At 40.2% G+C, this 17,618-nt stretch overlaps 1 protein-coding gene across 1 annotated transcript; it reads right to left on the bottom strand.

Annotated features, from left to right (window-relative positions):
• Positions 1–653: 653 nt before the first annotated feature.
• LOC100151285 (uncharacterized) lies at positions 654–15,712 on the bottom strand. The gene is made up of 7 exons (XM_073943711.1): positions 15,599–15,712; positions 12,919–13,071; positions 12,006–12,065; positions 9,961–11,187; positions 3,103–4,968; positions 1,882–2,457; positions 654–1,730 (listed from the first exon to the last, which is right to left on the bottom strand). Exons 4-7 carry the CDS (start codon positions 10,490–10,492, stop codon positions 787–789), a joined length of 3,918 nt encoding a protein of 1,305 aa, XP_073799812.1. The 5' UTR covers positions 10,493–11,187; positions 12,006–12,065; positions 12,919–13,071; positions 15,599–15,712; the 3' UTR covers positions 654–786.
• Positions 15,713–17,618: the final 1,906 nt, after the last annotated feature.

The following is a 17,618-nucleotide window of genomic DNA, read 5'->3' as shown; positions in this document are numbered from 1 at the left end:
TTTTGGTGTTTCGTGACCCTTTAACCTTTAATGAGGAAGGAGAGGCAAGTTTATTTATTCAGCACATTTCATACACGGTGATGATGCAAAGTGATTTACAAAAACAAGATTAAAAAAGAAACAAAATACAAGTTCAAGATAAAAATAAAGAATAAACATGACTAAAAGCAGATTAATAAAGTGTTTCAACAGGTTTAAAAGGGAATGAAAGACTGATAATCTGAATAAACTGAATAAACTTGGACAACATTACATGATGCATTTATTTTACTCTTTTTACCTCACAATAAACAAATGCTCAAAATACTGACTTGAGTAAAACTCACCTTATTATATCAGAGATTATAATTTGAGTGAGAAACAGTTATTCTACATTTTTACATCTGTTCATTTAGCAGAAGCTTTCTTCAAAGCCATTTACAAATGAAGATAAAGCAGCGCTTCACATCAGCAGAGAGCAGCAGGATTAGTTTAGTTTGTATTATTCACATGCATACATAAACACTCAGAGGAGCGAGTGTGTGTGTCTTCTACAGGTGGTTTATCAAGTCCACTCACTTGTGTTAATCTCACTGTTTTACAGAAAGATGAAGTATTGATAAGAGAGTGTCTGGTGCATATGAAAACAACAAATATACTGTGATAGGACAGAGCAGTGTTTGAGTTCAATTTATTAATGTGTGTTGTGTTTTAATTGATGTTAGATGAAACTGAGGCCTCGAGTCCTCCTCAGTCACCTGCTCTCTGTTATTCACTCCATCACTGTGTCAAACAATCAAAAGACGATCAACTACACACACAGTTTTCACTTTGTTTTCTCCCTTGATCTTCACTCCTGATTCTCTCCTTAATCTTCTTTATCTCTCTCTCAATCACCTCTTGTTTTTGTTTCTCTCGTCTTCTCTGTTCTTCTTCACTGGGCCCCTCCACTTTAAGATTTTCAGCTTTCATTTCTGCTCTGACTCTCTCCTCAATCTCCTTTATCTCTCTCTCCATCTCCTCTTGCTTTTGTTTCTCCTCTTGTTGTTTTCTCTCCTCTTCTTCCTCTTGTCTGGCTCTCTGAGCATCTTCAAACATCTCATTACTGTAGTGTCCTCCTCCATTCTGCTGTATCATTGAGTCAATCTTCTGCAGTAGATCCTCCACCTGCTCTCTGTTATTCACATCTTTGTTGTTGAACACATGATATCTGCCTTCACACTGCTGGACTAGATATCTTAATCTATAGTTCTCCTCTATCAGCTTCTCTACAGACTCTCCATCCAGCTTATCTCCATGAGTGAAGAGAATGATGGAGTATTTCAACACTTCTTCACCAAACATCAGCTCAATCATCTGAAGAATCTGCAGCTCCTGTTCAGTGAATCTCATGTTGACAGGAAACACAATGAGGAAAGCGTGAGGTCCAGGACTGGAGATATACACACTTTTGGCGATTTCCATCATTAACTCTTCAGGCTTGATCTGAGTGTCGAATAATGGAGGAGTGTCAACTACAGACACAGATCTGCCTGAAACTGTGGCCTGAGCTGCTGAACATTCATGAGTTACTGAATTCACACTCATCACAGATACAAAGTCTCTCTGGCCCAGGATTGTGTTTCCAGCTGCACTTTTACCAACACCAGATTTACCCACAATCACAATCCGTCTGGAGGGAGGACTGGAGACACGAGAGACTGGTTCAATATTTTCAGGTATTTTTCTCTTCAGAGGATTTATCTCTTCACCTGAGAGACAGAAACCGAAAAAAAAAAAAAACAGAAACTGAATACCATTTTAAGCTTCAGTTATTGCAACAAATGTTTATTAAAAAGTTTAAAGAAAGTAAACAGAACTAAAGAACTAAAGATCTGTATTGAATTGAACAAAAGTACTCACCCATTGTGTAAGGCTTCAGTATTTTTGTTAATAGTATTTTCACTTGTTCACCCGGTCCCTCCTCATCTTTCTTCATCTTCTTCTTGTTGTTGAACACATGGTATCTGTGCTCATATTTCTGCACGAGTGTCTTCAGTTCTTCAGTCTTCTCTATGAACTCCTGTATTGTCGTGTTTTCTTCCTCCAGTTCGTCTCCTCCAGTGAACAGAATCCAGGTGTTTTTCAGTTGTTCTTCTCCCAGGATCTTCTCAATCTTCTCCACAGTCTTTCTGTCTTCTTCAGTGAATCTGTCAGCTTTGATGACCAGCAGAAACACACACAGACCTGATGAACATTTCTGGAGGACCTTCTCATTGATCATCTGCTGAATCTCTTCATCACTCAGCTTTGTGTCAAACAATCCCGGAGTGTCGTAAACAGTAACTGGTAGTTCACAGAATGTTCCAGACTCCACATTGACGTCTCGTGTGACTGATTTAGGAATTTTCTTTGCGATGAAAGCTTGTCGACCCAGGATTGTGTTTCCTGATGAACTTTTCCCTGCTCCTCTTTTTCCCAGCAGGATCACATTCAGACCTAGAAATAAATGTAAACATTACCAATGTTTAAATAAAGACAAATAATAGATAAAGATCAGTTCACCATGATAACCCCCGACAAACATCTGAAATACAACATCTGAACAGAGGCAGCAGCAGGAGCCAGAGTATAAGCAGATTAATGCACATTATTCTCTGGAAATTCAGTGGTTCATCATCAGATCATCAGTTATTCCGTGTGTATTTAGAGTAAAATCCTGTAAATAATGGTTGCAGATATAGTTTGGTAAAGAAATGGTTTAGTTTGTGTTCTTCATTCTTCATCACTGTGATGTAATGCTGTGTTTCTCAGGCCTGGTTCGAAAGCCTCCAGTATTACATTATTAACATGTTTCTATTAAAACAGAGTCTGGTCTTGAGTCCTCAGATCAGTTCGGTCACGTGTGTTTAATTTGGGAGAAACAGCAATCAATTTCTTATAAAACAGGGCAGAGAAACTAACATAGCTTTTTATATCACAAGTGGAGGAATCTGATGTGAAGTTTCTCATGTTGAACATGTTTAAACATCTGTTTAAAATAAGCAAAGCTTTACTTTCATCATTTGTTCACAGATGATGTTCACACACTGAGATCAACTAAAATGAAGAAGAGCAAACAATTATTATTAAATCATGTCTTACCTGCTGTCTGATCACTAACTGGCCTTTGGAGTCTCGTGTGTTCAGATTTCTGTTTCTCTCTTTCTCTCCTCAGTCGTTCCTCTAGTTCCTGCTTCCGCATTTGCTCCAGTTTTATCTGTTCTATCAGTTCATTCTCCTTCTGCTCTCTCTCTTTAATCAGTCTTTTATATCGCTCTTCTCTCTCTCTGAACTCCTCTTCTCTTCTCTTTCTCTCTTTCTCCTGTTTCTGTTGTTCTTCCTCCATCATCATCATCATCATCTTCTTTATTCTCTCTTTCTCTTCTTCATGACTCTTCATCAGTTCTTCTCTCCTCTTCTTTTCTTCCTCCATCATCATCTTCATTCTCTCCTTTTCTTCCTCATGTCTCTTCATCAGTTCTTCTCTTTCTCTGTTCAGTTCCTCTATCTGGATCTTCATCTTCTTTTCTTCTTCTTCATGTTTAGACTGAAGATATTCTTTCTCTCTCTTCATTCTGTCTCTCTCTTCTTTCAGTTTCTCATTAAATTCTCTCTGCTCTTTCTCCCTTCTTTTCTCCTCTTCTTCTCTTCTTTTCTTTTCTTCTCGTCTATGTTTCTCCCATTCCTCCTGTTCTTTCGTCATCTCCTCACATATTTTTTTCTCTCTCTCTTTTCTCTCTTTCATTTCTCTTTTATATCGTTCTTCTCTCTCATTAAACTCTTCTTCTCTTCTCTTTCTCTCCGTTTCGTGATTCTCTCGTTCATCCTCTATTCTCTTCATCAGTCTTTCTGTTTCTGTCTGATGTTTGAGCTGAAGTTTCTCTATTTCCTTCATCATTTCCTCTCGTTCTCTCTTCATCTCCTCTTTCATCTCTCTCTCTTTCTCCTCTTTCTCCCTGATCTGTCTTGTATATTTCTCTTCTCTTTCTGTATTCTCCTCTTCTCTTTTCTTCTTCTCCTCCTCTATTCTCTTCATCAGTCTGTCTGTTTCTGTCTCATGTTTGATCTGCATTTTCTCTTTTTCTCTCCTGATTTCCTCTATTTCGTGTCTAAATGTCTCTCGTTCTCTCTTCATCTCCTCTTTCATCTCTCTCTGATGTTCCTCTCCTTCTCTTATTTCTCTCTTCAGTTCTTCTTCTCTCCTCTTTCTCTCTGTCTCCTGCTTCTGTCGCTCTTCCTCCATCATCATCTTCATTCTGTCTTTCTCTTCCTCCAGTTTCTTCATCTCTTCTTCAGTTTCTCTGACTCTGTCCATCAGGATCTTCATCTGTTGTTCTTGTTTTTCTCTCTCCATCTCTCTGAACATCTTACATGAGTAGAAGCTTCCTCCGTTTGCCTTCACCATGTTGTCTATCTTCTCCAGTAGATCAGACACTTGTGTTCGCTCTTCAGACTGGGTATTGTTGAACACATGATATCTGTGTCCACAAGCTTCAATCAGGTTCATCAGAGGAGATCCAGGTTTACCCAGAAACTCTTCAATGGATTTGTTTCCCAGGAAGTCTCCTCTGGTGAAAAGCACCATGGTGAACATTAGAGAGTTTTCCCCAAACGTCTCCTGGATGATCTTCACTGATGTTTCCTCCTCTTTAGTGAATCGTCCCAGTGGAACCAGCAGGAGAAACACGTGTGGTCCAGGCAGAATCATGGAGATGCAGTGTCTGATTTCTCTCTGGATCTCCTCTTCAGTGAGTTCAGTATCAAACACTCCTGGAGTGTCGACCACAGTGACCTGTCTGCCATTGATTTCACATGTTTCTCTCTGACTCTCTTTAGTCACTGGTTGGTGAGATGTTTCTGCTGTAAAAGCTTTTCTTCCTAAGATTGTGTTTCCTGTTGTACTTTTACCAACTCCAGTTTTCCCCAGAAGAACAATCCTCACTTCATCATCTGTGTTTACTCTAAATTCTGGAATATTAAAATATAAAAAAGCATTAGTAGTAATATAGAGTAAGAAATGGTTTGACATTTCATAATGAATTGGAATGTTCTAATAATCATCTCCCCATGATGGGAATCCATCCAAGGTGTGTAGGTTTTTGTTTTTCATCTCTCAATGCTAGATCTTACACTGCTGTGTCCAAGGGCACCTACACCCTGCAGGCTATAGCCACTTACCAACTCTACCAGGCAGAGGCCCTAAGATGTATAAAGGTGGCTCTTCCCAAGGGTTGATGAAAGATCACCAAACAGCTGGGTAGCCACAGGGCCCTGGGTAGGATGATGGCCAAAATAAAGGCCCAAGAGTGCCATCACTTGGAATAATAAAGCATGCCTATATACCAGGCTAGTGTATAAGGTGGCATAGTTGGGGACTTTACCCAGGATTTCTCAGCAGTGAAGGAGCAATCTGGTGCCATGGTCCACCTCATCTGTGGACTCAGAAGCCTGCCAAAACATCTACGGCTGAAGGCATTTCCCTGTGGCTTCAGTCCCTGCTCCACCTACATTAGCTGAGACCCCTCAATACTGGCCACATCATGCCGACCATAGGCTTTACGTCAACTTATATAGGTACCTTAAGTCAATGCCCTTCATTGCCTTTTCCTGATCAGCACCAGTAACTGCCACACCATCAATAAAATAGCAGTTTACCCAACCTCTTCATTTAACACTGCAGATGCAGCCACTGACCAACACATTACTTCTTCAGCTGCAAACCCACAGTCAGATTTTGCTAGCTTCTCTGTGGGAACATGATTGTCAAGCAAGAGCGTCACCACTCTCACTCCAACTTCTTCAGGATGCATTAGCATTGCTACCGCTTTCCAGCCCATTTCATTTGCACATTGTAACAATCTGACATGGCTCTGCAATTCAGTTCGCAAAAAATAGCCACCATGTGCAGAAGTGTATATTAAGTCTTGGTGGCCCCAGTCACCCCATCCCTGTCTTGCAAGAAGATTTCTGCCTTCCTGGTGAAGGATGCAATTGAATTTGTCTCTCCAGCTGAAATTGAATTGAATTGAAAGGATGGTTTTGGTACCATACTGTAATGCTAGGTCTCCACAGGGAAAAGTGGAAGAAAATGATATGGTATGGTTTGCTATTTCGTACGGGTGAACAATATTCAAACTGAACTGAAAAAAACATGGTATTCCCCCTATGGTATAAACCGCAATACTCTCATAGCGAACCAATGTCTCCACTCCATAGCTCAATTTAGGACGCCATTTACAACAGCAAACTCAATGGATTTGAATCAAAGCTTACTGTGGGCCAAATACCATAAACTGAGCCAAACCGTGGCATTGGTGTACTGTTACAGCCCTACTTTATTGATTCCATTGGCGGTGAAAATGGACTTAGGCCCCGTTTACACTAGTGCGTTTTAGTTTGAAAACGGCGTTGTAGAATGAAAACGATCCGCGTCCACACTCGCGTTTTACCCGGCGTTTCTGAACTGCTCTCCGTCCGCACCAAAACGCTGAAAACGCACATCACGTGACCACACACACACTCTCGGGCAAGCGCTCCAGCATTCTACCCAGATGAGAGCTCTGCTTGTCGGACTGCTCATCAAGCATCTCCCGCTGTATCTAATCTCACTATATTTGCTAAACGTGATATTTCATTCATGTTGTTGTCTTTATCTAACGACATAGGCCAATTCCCTGACTTTGGTCATTGGAATCTATTAAGTTACTTGTTCACGGGTAACATGTTTTGGTTAAGTGCAAAGATAAGTTAATGATTAATCCAGGTACATTGACTGATCGCTTGCCTTTATTTCCTACAATGTATAAACTTATTGTATGCTATACTTTTATAATTGTCGATTATTAAAACTGATATTCAGCAAAAGAGAGGGTGCGTTTCGTATTTTCACTTAAATTAAAAGGAGGCAGTTGTTATTGGCTCCGTTTTGTTATAAATATCCACGCTCATATATGCAGCACGACGCCTCAACATTTCTGCTGTCTGTTAGTTGCTAATATTAAAATGAAAATAGGCAGTTCCTTAAATCATGTTTACATTTTATTGTTGAGAAAGTGAAACAACGTAGCCAGGGTGATGTGAATGAAGTTATAAAGTACACTGTTCCCTTTGAAGATTTACCCGTGTCCTCGGTATGTTTTCCATATCAAACTGAGAAGGGGGAGACTGCAGCCTTGATCAAACTTGCGAAGTCTTAACTTACAAGAAGAGGATGCGAGACTGAACTGTGTGTGGGCTACTTAATATTGAGGAAAAGCCCCAATCAGATAGGCGAACGTCAGCAGCCCCGCCTCCGTTTTCAGATGTCTCCGTCTTTCTCAATCCACACTGAGACGGAGCAGCTGCGTTTTAGAATGAAAACGGCCTCTCCAGCGTTTTCAAAAAGCTCCGTTTTCGGCGCTCGAGAACTCCGGCGTAGTGTGGACGGATGGCGTAACCGTAGCAAAACTTATGCGTTTTCAAACTAAAACGCACTAGTGTAAACGGGGCCTCAGTTGCATACCATTCTGTACTGTACTAAACCATTCCCTCAGTGGAAAGGGCCATACATTCCTGTCTTTAAAGACAGAACTCCTGGTTGCATTGGCTTTGTTCAAGACGGAAGGAAATCTGAGCCTATAGTTTGGACCTAGTAGATCTCACTATATCCTGAGACCCCCACCTAGCTGTGTGCCCAGTTTAATCACAACTCTGATTCGGGACCAGATGGTGAACCTGCAAGCATTTCCCCAAGAGAAAGTAGACCCAGCTCTTTGTCCTCGTTGCATTTAAACAGGAGCAGGTGGGCTAACAACATAGCATTCTTTAGTCCCAGTATTATTTCAGAACAGCACATCTGTGATTTCCTCATTCTTATTGAGCATCAATACAGACAGTGCTCATGACTGTTACACATGATGAATGCATGACCAGTGCTGAGAGTCTGTGTGAATAAATTTGCATCTGTATAAAGGTCCGAAGAGCGAGCTTCACCAACATGGGAGAGCAAAGCGAACATGTGCTGTGCTTCAGCTTGCATTAGGAAACAGTCTGTTTACTGGTACGTAACTCACATCAGCTAAGTCTGATGTACAGGAGTTTTTATGGGAAAAAATGACTCTGTGTGATGCGATTATACCCCAAAGTTTTACCCTTTAGCAGTCACAAGACTGGAACCTCAGGTTTAAGGCTGCACTCATGTCTCATCACAAATGGGCAAACAAAACTAACATTAGCCTACAATCCTTGCACAACCTACACTTTTATCGGTTATCTTTTTCTTTTAGTAGTGCCCAATTTAAATCAATTTGAAGATTTTGGAAACCAGATTTAAATTTAGCGGGAACGGTCAGGTTGGTAAACGATTATTCTAGGCAGGCAGAGGATAAACAAAGGCTGTTTGTATGTCCTCTTGTCAATCCTTATATTTATATTTGTGCCTGTATATGAAATTCCCAGTTCAGGCAATTCTATAAGTGTTTCTATCTCCAGAATGTTTTAGTCCATATGTAGCATTTTAGGGATCTGAACATTTGTTTTATTGCCACAAGCATCTTTCAAGATTGTGGTCTCTTCATCTATCTCCTTTTGGACTGAAGCACTTTACCAACCTACTGACATACTAATTAAAGGTTTCTAAGGCTCCCACTATGTACATACTCACATACTCACACTATGTACTGTTGCCTCGTACTGGGCCAAAGCACGCTTGCCCCCAACCCCCAACCCCCCACCCCCCCCCCCCAACCCCCCCCCCCCCCCCCCCCCCCCCCACCCCCACCCCCCCCCCCCCCCCCACCCCCACCCCCCCTCCTGTCTCCCCCGACGGCCTGCACTCACACCACAATCGGGCCTTGCCACGCTTACGTCATCGCTGCTGCGCTGTTCAGTGAGAAGCGCTCACTCAGCACAGTGGAGATTTCTCTAGCTACATCATTTTAGTTGTTTGATATGCAGTGACATGCAGTCAAATATTTCACTAAACCGTCCTTAGGGATGCGGTGACAATCAGTCAGATATTTCACTGAACAGATCCGCCACTTTTGACGCTCATAAACAATCATAAAGCCCTCGTGCTGCAGGAGTGAAGAGGTCTGCTGAAGCCGCGCAGCTGTCCTGCAGTGAGGGGTTTGCGTCTTCAATAAACTATAGCAGTTTGCGTTCACTGAACAGTAAAGAATGATTAATAAATCCATATGAAACAACCCTTTAAAGTCACGTCTCGCTTTCAGTTTCGGGCTTTGGCGCATTTTCAAAGCCCAAGTGAACCACGCTCAGGCACACCTCTTCCAACTGGGCCAGGGTCGGCCAAGTGAACCGTGCTTGAGCCAGATTCAGCGCACTCACACTTCTCAAACACTCCGGGAAACGGGCCTGGGCACGGTACGGATGGCATAGTGTGAGTAGGTCCTAACTCATTAGGTCTACCTGCTCTTATTTATTTCCCATTTGGTAAATCTGGGAAGCATTTGGAAGCTTATGTGTGACCAAGATCTGAATGCCATTGATAAGTGTTTTTGTGCTCATAATACTTGCTAAGCTACAACACTCCAAACTTACAGTATTATTAGTTGGCACTATGTCACTATCCATAGGGATCCCCATCTTGTTGGCCACCAAATTTATGCAGAGAGACCAACTGAGAGGAGATGTCTCAGTTACAAATGTAACCCTCAGAATAAGGAAGAGTGATAATATATCTCTAGGATCTTAACACCAAACTACCAGTTGAATTCTGGCCATGAGCCTACTCCTTAGTGATGGTGTCATGAGTGATTGCACATGTGCCACTTACACATACATATAAACAGCTGTATATAAACATATAAATGGCTTCATATGCAGATTTACACTTTGAGAGAAAATGGATAACATCTATAGCCAAGTTCTGTTATTTAAAAAATTTATAAAACACAACAATAGTTTAAATCTATAATTTTCTAGTTTTAAGTTTGTGACTGAAGCTGGCTTTATTCTCCTCACCTTGTGTCAGCAGTGGTGTCTCCAGTAAATTACTTTTCTTATTTTTCATCTCTTCATATTTTATCCGATTTTCCATCTGCGCCTCCAGGAATGTCTCTGTGGAGTAAACACCTCCTCTGTTTTCCTCCAGCATCTGCTCAATGTTCTCCATCAATGTGGACACTTGTGTTTCAGGACTGAAGTGATGATGTCTTCCTCCAAAACTCTGAATGACAGCCTGTGTTTCTTCATTGAGTTCTGCTGTCTGATGCTCTGAGTTCTGCATGATGAGGATCATGATGTGTTTGTTGATTCTGGAGCTGAAGATCTTCTGGATCTCCTCCATTTCACCTCTGTCTTCATTATTGAGTGGAGCGTCAGGAATCATGAGGAGGAAAGCATGAACTCCAGGATGACAGAGAGACACACAGCGGAGAGTCTGACGCATCACTTCCTCCTCTGAGAGCCCAGTGTTGAACAGAGCTGGAAGCTCCAGCACATTGATCACGTCTGTCCTCACACTCTCTGATCTTCTGTGTGTGTGTTGCAGCATCAGCTCTGAGATGGAGGATTTCAGTGAGCCGTCGCTCCCGCACACCAACACATTCAGCTTCTCAGAGTCCGAAAGAGAAGAAGAAGATTAAACACCCTTCATCCAGCAGCAGACACATCAGATATGCTCTCACTCACGTGTCTGTGTGTCCCGTTTCTCCACTGTGGAACACTGTGAGTCTCCAGAAATCAGGTGTCGTCCCTCATTGCTCCGCTCGATGTCCTCAAAGGCCTGCAGAAGATGATCAGCAGAGCTGCTTGTCTGAAGACTGACGTGTCTGTTGGAGCACTTCTGGATGATCTTCTGCAGGATCTGATTGGGTTCAGTGGGCTCTTGTGTGCTGAGCACCAGGGTGTGTTGAAGAAGGCGCTCAGAGAAAGAGTCCTGCAGCTTCTCCACACGCTCTTGATCTTCTGCTGAACACTGCTGATGTTGGAGGAGCAGAAGCACCACATGAGGTCCTGGATCAGACAGACTCACGCACTCTCTGACCGTCTGTGTGATCTGATCATCTGAGATGTGTGTGTGGAGCAGCTGAGGACTGTTGATGAGCGTCACGTGTCTGTGCTTCAGTCTTCCTCCGACTCTCTCCACAACATCTGGAGGAGCTTCACTGTCAAACGCTGATCGACCCAAGATCAAGTTTCCCACACGGCTGTTTTCAGACACGCTTTTACCCAGAAGAAGAATCCTCACTGCAAAGAGTGGAATAAAATGCTTTAAAATAGTTTTTGGTGTCATTTTGTGTCCACTAAGTTAAATATAAACTGTTTGGGTTCAAACGTTTTTTATAATATTTTCTCTTCTGTTCAGCAGAAAAAAAAATGCAAATAGATTAGCCCTTCAATAGATTTCTGATTATTTTTAGGCTTACAAAATCCAGTGTAAATAGGTAATTGTTAATTGAATAAAATGATAATTTATCTCATTTTATAATATAAAAAAAGCATCAATGTGTGGATGTCAAATAGACTTTAAGTTTTGACATCAAATCGATTAGCTTTTTTGATGTTGTTTGACTAAGAACAAGTGACCCTTACACACACATCTATGGTCTCAGATAAAGGGACAATTCACCCAAAAATTAAAATGACATCAAGCGGTTTCTTTCCTCTGTTGAACACAAAACAAGATATACTGAACAATGCTGAAAAAATGCCATTGATATCTGTAGTAAGAACAAAATTACCATTGTTTAACAGAATAAAGAAACTCAAACAGGTTTTAAACAAGTAGAGGATGAGGAAACGACTCATTTTGCATTTGTAGGTTAACTGTTGCTTTAACTGTGTGATTATCAACATTTTTCAGAATATCTTCTTTTTGAACTGTGTTCATATGTGTTTCTTGTCTATAATAGCATGTCATGATCTTAATTATAATATTGTGTTACAGATTGAAGTTTATAAATGTTTCTGAATTCTGAATTGATGTCTTTTGCTTTAAACAAGCTGTTCATAGTTTTCCACAGTCTTCATCAATATTTGTTCATCTGCTGTATATAAAGACTTACTATAAGGAGGTTCAGATTTGCTGGATTTTCTTTTGGGAGCAGGATTGTGGGCAGCAGTGTCTGCATGAAACAAAAGTCTTACATTACTGTACTGTTATTATAGGAGTTACTTTAATTATAACAAGATGCACCAATAAAAACATATTGAAAATGTGTAATGTAATGTAATGTAATGTGTATTTATATAGAGCATTTATTGTGTATAGCCATACACCCAAAGTGCTTCACAATCACAATCAAGCCACAGGACAACGGCACCAGTGCTTCACCACACACCAGCTATTGGTGGAGTGGAGAGACAGTGATAAAGCCAATTCAGTGGAAGGGGATGATTGGGAGGCCATGATCGTATGGGCCGATAGAGGGAGTTTGGCCAGGACACCGGGGTTACACCCCTGCTCTTTCACGAGAAGTGCCATGGGATTTTTAATGAGCACAGAGAGTCAGGACCTCGCTTTAACGTCTCATCCGAAAGACGGCACCCACTGACAGTGTAGTGTCCCCTTCACTTTTACTGGGGCATTAAGACTCACACACACCACAGGTTGAGCGCCCCCTGCTGGCCTCACTAACACCACTTCCAACAGCAACCCAGTGTTCCCTAGTGGTCTCCCATCCAGGTACTGACCAGGCTCAGGCCTGCTTAGCTTCAGTGAGTAACCGGTCCTGGGCTGCAGGGCGATATGGCTGTGGCTATGGTGCTCAAATTTCTCAAAATCAGCACCTTTATCATGAACACGTTTTTCTTGAGAAAATTGAGAACATAAATAAAAAAGCTGTGATGATCATAACATCTCCATGTGCTCTTGTTTGGTCACTATTATGATTGACTTGTGCATGTTATTGTCATATATGGTTGACTTCTGTATATGGACTCAATCATTTGTAATGAATAATTTGCATGTGTTGTTACCTGTGCTGTTGGTGGTAGACATGACGTTGTGTTCTCTCCTCTATCATTTTCTTTAGTCATGAATTGATCATCCTGTCGACTCCTCACATGTTTCTCTTCATTTCTCCAGGCTGTTTGTGTTCTTCAGGACACTCTGGGTGATATGTTTCTCCTCTGAAATATGTCATATCAGTTATAGTTCAGTTGTGCTGTGATGTTAAAAATGAAACCGCCACATGGGTTAAACATTTAACAGATGTACAATAAAATAGTCCCAGTCACTGACCTTTACTAACATTGTGTTATTTACAGTCACATACTGCTAAAAAAGAACACTGGGATAAATTTTACCTACAGAATGTGTGTATATAATGCTTTCATTTTCATGCTGGTTATTGTTTCAGCTTTTCAATTTCTGTTAGGCACCTAGTTTACCCATTGAGAATTGGGAGAATCAGTTTTAGGTTGGTTGATATCCTTTGTGCATAGATATATACACTAGATATCGCATACGGACCCTGAGCATGCGTCAATAGCGCCGCCATATTTACACAGGGCTCCCAGGCCAAATGTCATTCAACTACACTAGTCAAGACTAAAGCCAACGTGAAGATTCTGGACTTTAGCGATGTCTACGGGTGTAGTAACGAGCAAACAAAGAAAACAAAGCACAAAGGCAGAACATTCATATGTTAGATTTCATTTGTTTTTTGTATGTTATGAACTTTTGATCTCAACAAGTCATGTTATTGATGATAATACAGTCACTCACTGCATTCACCATATGGCAAAGCAGCACCAACTAGCACTAAATACTCAGCATATGCTAGAAAACAATGTAAATTCAACATGACAACAAGACACTGATGCCAGAAACTGGCATTATTGTCGGCTAAGTGAAGTAACGGCTAGTTTGGAAGAAACTTATAAAGGTGCCTGATTACATAACAGTGCCTGTCCTCAATGTGCACACTGTCCACCCTGAACTATTGAAGATTACAGATGTTATATACCATTTAGATCAGAAAAGTGGATGTGCACATTGAGGCGCAGGGATATCAATGGTTCACAAGTCGTTCATAACTCAGATTCATTCATAACGAATCACTCCCTCCATTAGATTGAGAGTGAAAGCAGGAGAGAGGGGGTGTCAATACAGTTCCATGCACACAAACACACACTCTTTGTCAGGAATGCCCGTGCGGTCATTTATCCACCGGTTTGAGTACTGGCCACCAGGAAAACTCCCAATCATAGATATATGTATAAATGTTCACATATCTATAGCTCCAGATGGCCAGTCCTTCAATGAACCTTGGTCCCACATCCATTTCAAAGGAGGGCTACCCTGTACCAGGATGGCGGCTTTATTGACACATAGTCCAGGCGACATCTAATATATCTAATATATATGTCATGCGGGTTGTATCCTGGGTCACTCAGCATCATAATTTAGAACTAAAAATAATGATTTCATTAATCTAGATATTACTTTGTAATGTGATGTCACTGTATTATGCCACTGTCTTCACAAACCATTACATAGCAGGTTTGTGCAAAATATATTTTTGATTTAATCATATTTCAAATAGCGGTTCATTTGATATCAATCGTTAAAAGTCTGCATTGATTTTTTTCTATAATCTACAGGAGTTTTCTAAGTGTGTGTCAGTCAGCAGAGATTTAATGTGTGTATTTCAATGTATAAAATAACTGGGACAGACTATAATAATAATAATTGACTTTAAAACCCTTCTGTATTTAATATTACGACTACTTATTCCATCAATCTGAAATATGGTTTCTGTTTTAAAGTATCCATGCACCTGAAATAAAGAGTTCCCTGATCATCTTTAGAAAAACCACGAGTACAACAGCACTGATATACTCAATCAATTGGATCAAGAATCTAATCAGATTCAATCAAACCTGATTATCTGAACTGATATCTAATGTAAATCAGAAACTTCACTAAATAACCAGTTCATTAGCTTATCTCTTAAATAAAAGCATGCAATTCCAGTCTGATCTCGAGAGGAAATAGTTTTTAAATAGTCAGTAAAGTGTCTAATTCATGCAAATATACTCACATAAACATGATTGTTTTAACCTAAACCCAACCATTATCAGGAGAAGAGCACATTATACTAAAATGAAGGAACGAGATTGCAGAAATTAATATGAATTTAACAACTATATCAAAAAGTTGACAGTGAGTTGCTGTGAGATTTCGTTAGTAATTCTGAACCATACTCTCTGCATGTCTTGGTAATACTGTACTTTAAACTACATCATCATATATATGTTGTTTCTTAAAGGCTTTTACACACTGATTTGATACTGATATTATTTCTTGGCAAAGAAAAAACATTCATAAACAAACTAAGATTCAGTGTTGTGTATGAGCTCGCATTTATGAAGGCAGAACTAAGTGTAGGCGCCATGTTGTATTTTACACAGATGAAAACAACGCTGTCCTAAGAAATACATTTAAATCATGAAGCTACTAGAGAACACCTTTATCAAAGCGCACAACTTTTAATGTTGTTTTTGTACTATTTTAAGACTATTTAAGTCAATAGCATGCCGTTACACCAAAGTACAGTTCACTGAGTATGAACATAAATTAAAGACGGGGCCATCGTGAATAAGCTACATCCATAAAACAAACAAACATATACATCTGAAGGAAATGTAATACCTGTATGTGGATGATTAGATATCCTTGTAAGTGTTTTCTTTCGCTAACAGAGCAGGATGAAGTCTGTATGTTCAGGTGGAGTCTGCCATGAATCAAAGGTCACTTCTGTTATCTGAATATCAGATGCAGGTTAAAGTTCAGGTACAGAATGGCAATAAATGTGAATTAATGACAAATACAACCGCAGCTGATCATAAAGACTTTCAAAAAGACTTTAATCAACAAACATGATAAAACAGTGAACGCTGTTTGTTCATTCAGCAGGGGAAATAAGTAATGAACAGGTCACCATATGACTTGAAATTTGACTTCACCGTTGACTTGAAATTTTACCCTGATGTTGGTAAAAACCTAAGAAATCTAAATATGCTAAGAAAACTAAACTAATTCAATTACAGATAAAGTTACGTGTAGTGACATGAAATGCAGGGAGAAAGTGTTGGACATATGAAGAAAGGGAGGTGTAGAAAGACATGCAAAGCTCAGACAGCAGCTGAAACCTCACTGTAGTTCTTCAGCAATCCTCTGCCCTTCTTCAGCTGCTTCAGTCTAACATCTACATTAGCAGGAGGATAAAGATCAAACCATTTCAGCTAGACAATGATGCAAAACACAGCCGAGGAGACTCTCAGATGCTTTTAGAGAAAGATAATCAAGCTGTAGAATGGCCCAGTCAATCACCTGACCCCAATCCAATGGAGAATACAGAATAAAGCTCAGATCTGATAGACGAGACCCACAGAACCATCAAGATTTACACACTCTGTTGAAAACTGTTAGAAAGTCACACCTGAGCGATGCACGTGACTTCATTCTCCATATGAGAGGCTTCTTAAACAATTATATACAGTATTAAAAACAGTTCAGTCGTTATCATTCTGTCAGTACATTCTTATTACACACAACTCATTTTTTTCAGATTTGTTTTGTTTTGATGTTTGGACTTTTAGCAAAATCTGCTTCAATTGCATGTCAGCAGCTCCTTTAGAGATGTAATTTCCAAGAAAAAACATGACGTGTTCAATACTTATTTTCCCCGCTGTAAATACACACTTTAAATATTGAGAGAATGGCTCACTCGCAAGAGCTCATTATAAATGTGCAGTAAGCTCACTGGCGAACTGTCCACAAGTTGAAATGTTTGGAAACAAGACCAACACAGAAATGATCAGTGGTGTAAAATAAACAATTACAGATACTCAGATCACTGTAATTGAGTAGCGTTTCTCAGGTATTGTACTTTCCTAAGCAGTTTCAAGCAGTGTTATTTTACTTGACTACATTTTCAGTGCTGTATCTCTGCTTTTACTGCACTATTCTCCTTGAACCTGCAGTCACTACTTTGCTCATTTTTTTCTTGGTAATTGGCTAAAGAGAATAATCAGTACCTGATTCCTGTCCAATCAGATCTAGACTACACAATGTTATGTATATTACGCACACACATAAACTGCATGTGTTCTCTCAGTGCTGCAGGAGATTGGTTTGTGGCGCCACCTTTTGGACGTTTACAGTTTGTTAGTCAGGGGTCAAAGGTCGTAGCCTGAGTATAAGCATAACTGTTTTTATATTGACGTTTAGAGGAGCTCATTCAATAATTTTCCTTCAGCTTAGTCTCTTATTTATTAGAGGTCACCACAGTGGAATGAACCACCAATTATTTCAGCATATTTTTTTATGCAGCAGATGCCCTCCCAGCTGCTACTGGTAATTTTAGGCTACTTTTACTCATATTTTGAGTAGTGTTCAGAACAGACACTCTTACTCAAACTAAACTTATTTTTTGTCAAGTAATGGTACCTTAAGTATGACTTTTTTTGGTATTAAGCAGTCGGCCTGGCAAAATCACTGACATGCCAATCATTACTGTAAACACAAACTCTTTTATGAGATGTCTAGTTGAGGTTTAGACCTGGCTCTCGTCAAATATTTTAAAATTTCAATGAAGAAAAAACTGAGCTGGTGTGGTTGATCCTAACCCTCAGCATTTATTGGGTTTTGGTGAGCTATCCACTTATCA

The sequence above is a fragment of the Danio rerio genome, chromosome 3 (assembly GCF_049306965.1).
Source record: "Danio rerio strain Tuebingen ecotype United States chromosome 3, GRCz12tu, whole genome shotgun sequence".
Classification (NCBI taxonomy): domain Eukaryota; kingdom Metazoa; phylum Chordata; class Actinopteri; order Cypriniformes; family Danionidae; genus Danio; species Danio rerio.
Note: the sequence above shows the minus strand (reverse complement) of the source record. Positions and strands in the feature narration are given on the sequence as shown.

Excerpts from the sequence above, each read along its gene's own strand:
- LOC100151285 (XM_073943711.1), bottom strand. The coding sequence starts at position 10,492 with ATGCTGCAACACACACACAGAAGATCAGAGAGTGTGAGGACAGACGTG. Across the intron at positions 2,458-3,102 it reads AGTTAGTGATCAGACAGCAG|GTCTGAATGTGATCCTGCTG; the intron begins GTAAGACATGAT and ends ATTTATTTCTAG. Across the intron at positions 1,731-1,881 it reads ACTGAAGCCTTACACAATGG|GTGAAGAGATAAATCCTCTG; the intron begins GTGAGTACTTTT and ends TCTGTCTCTCAG.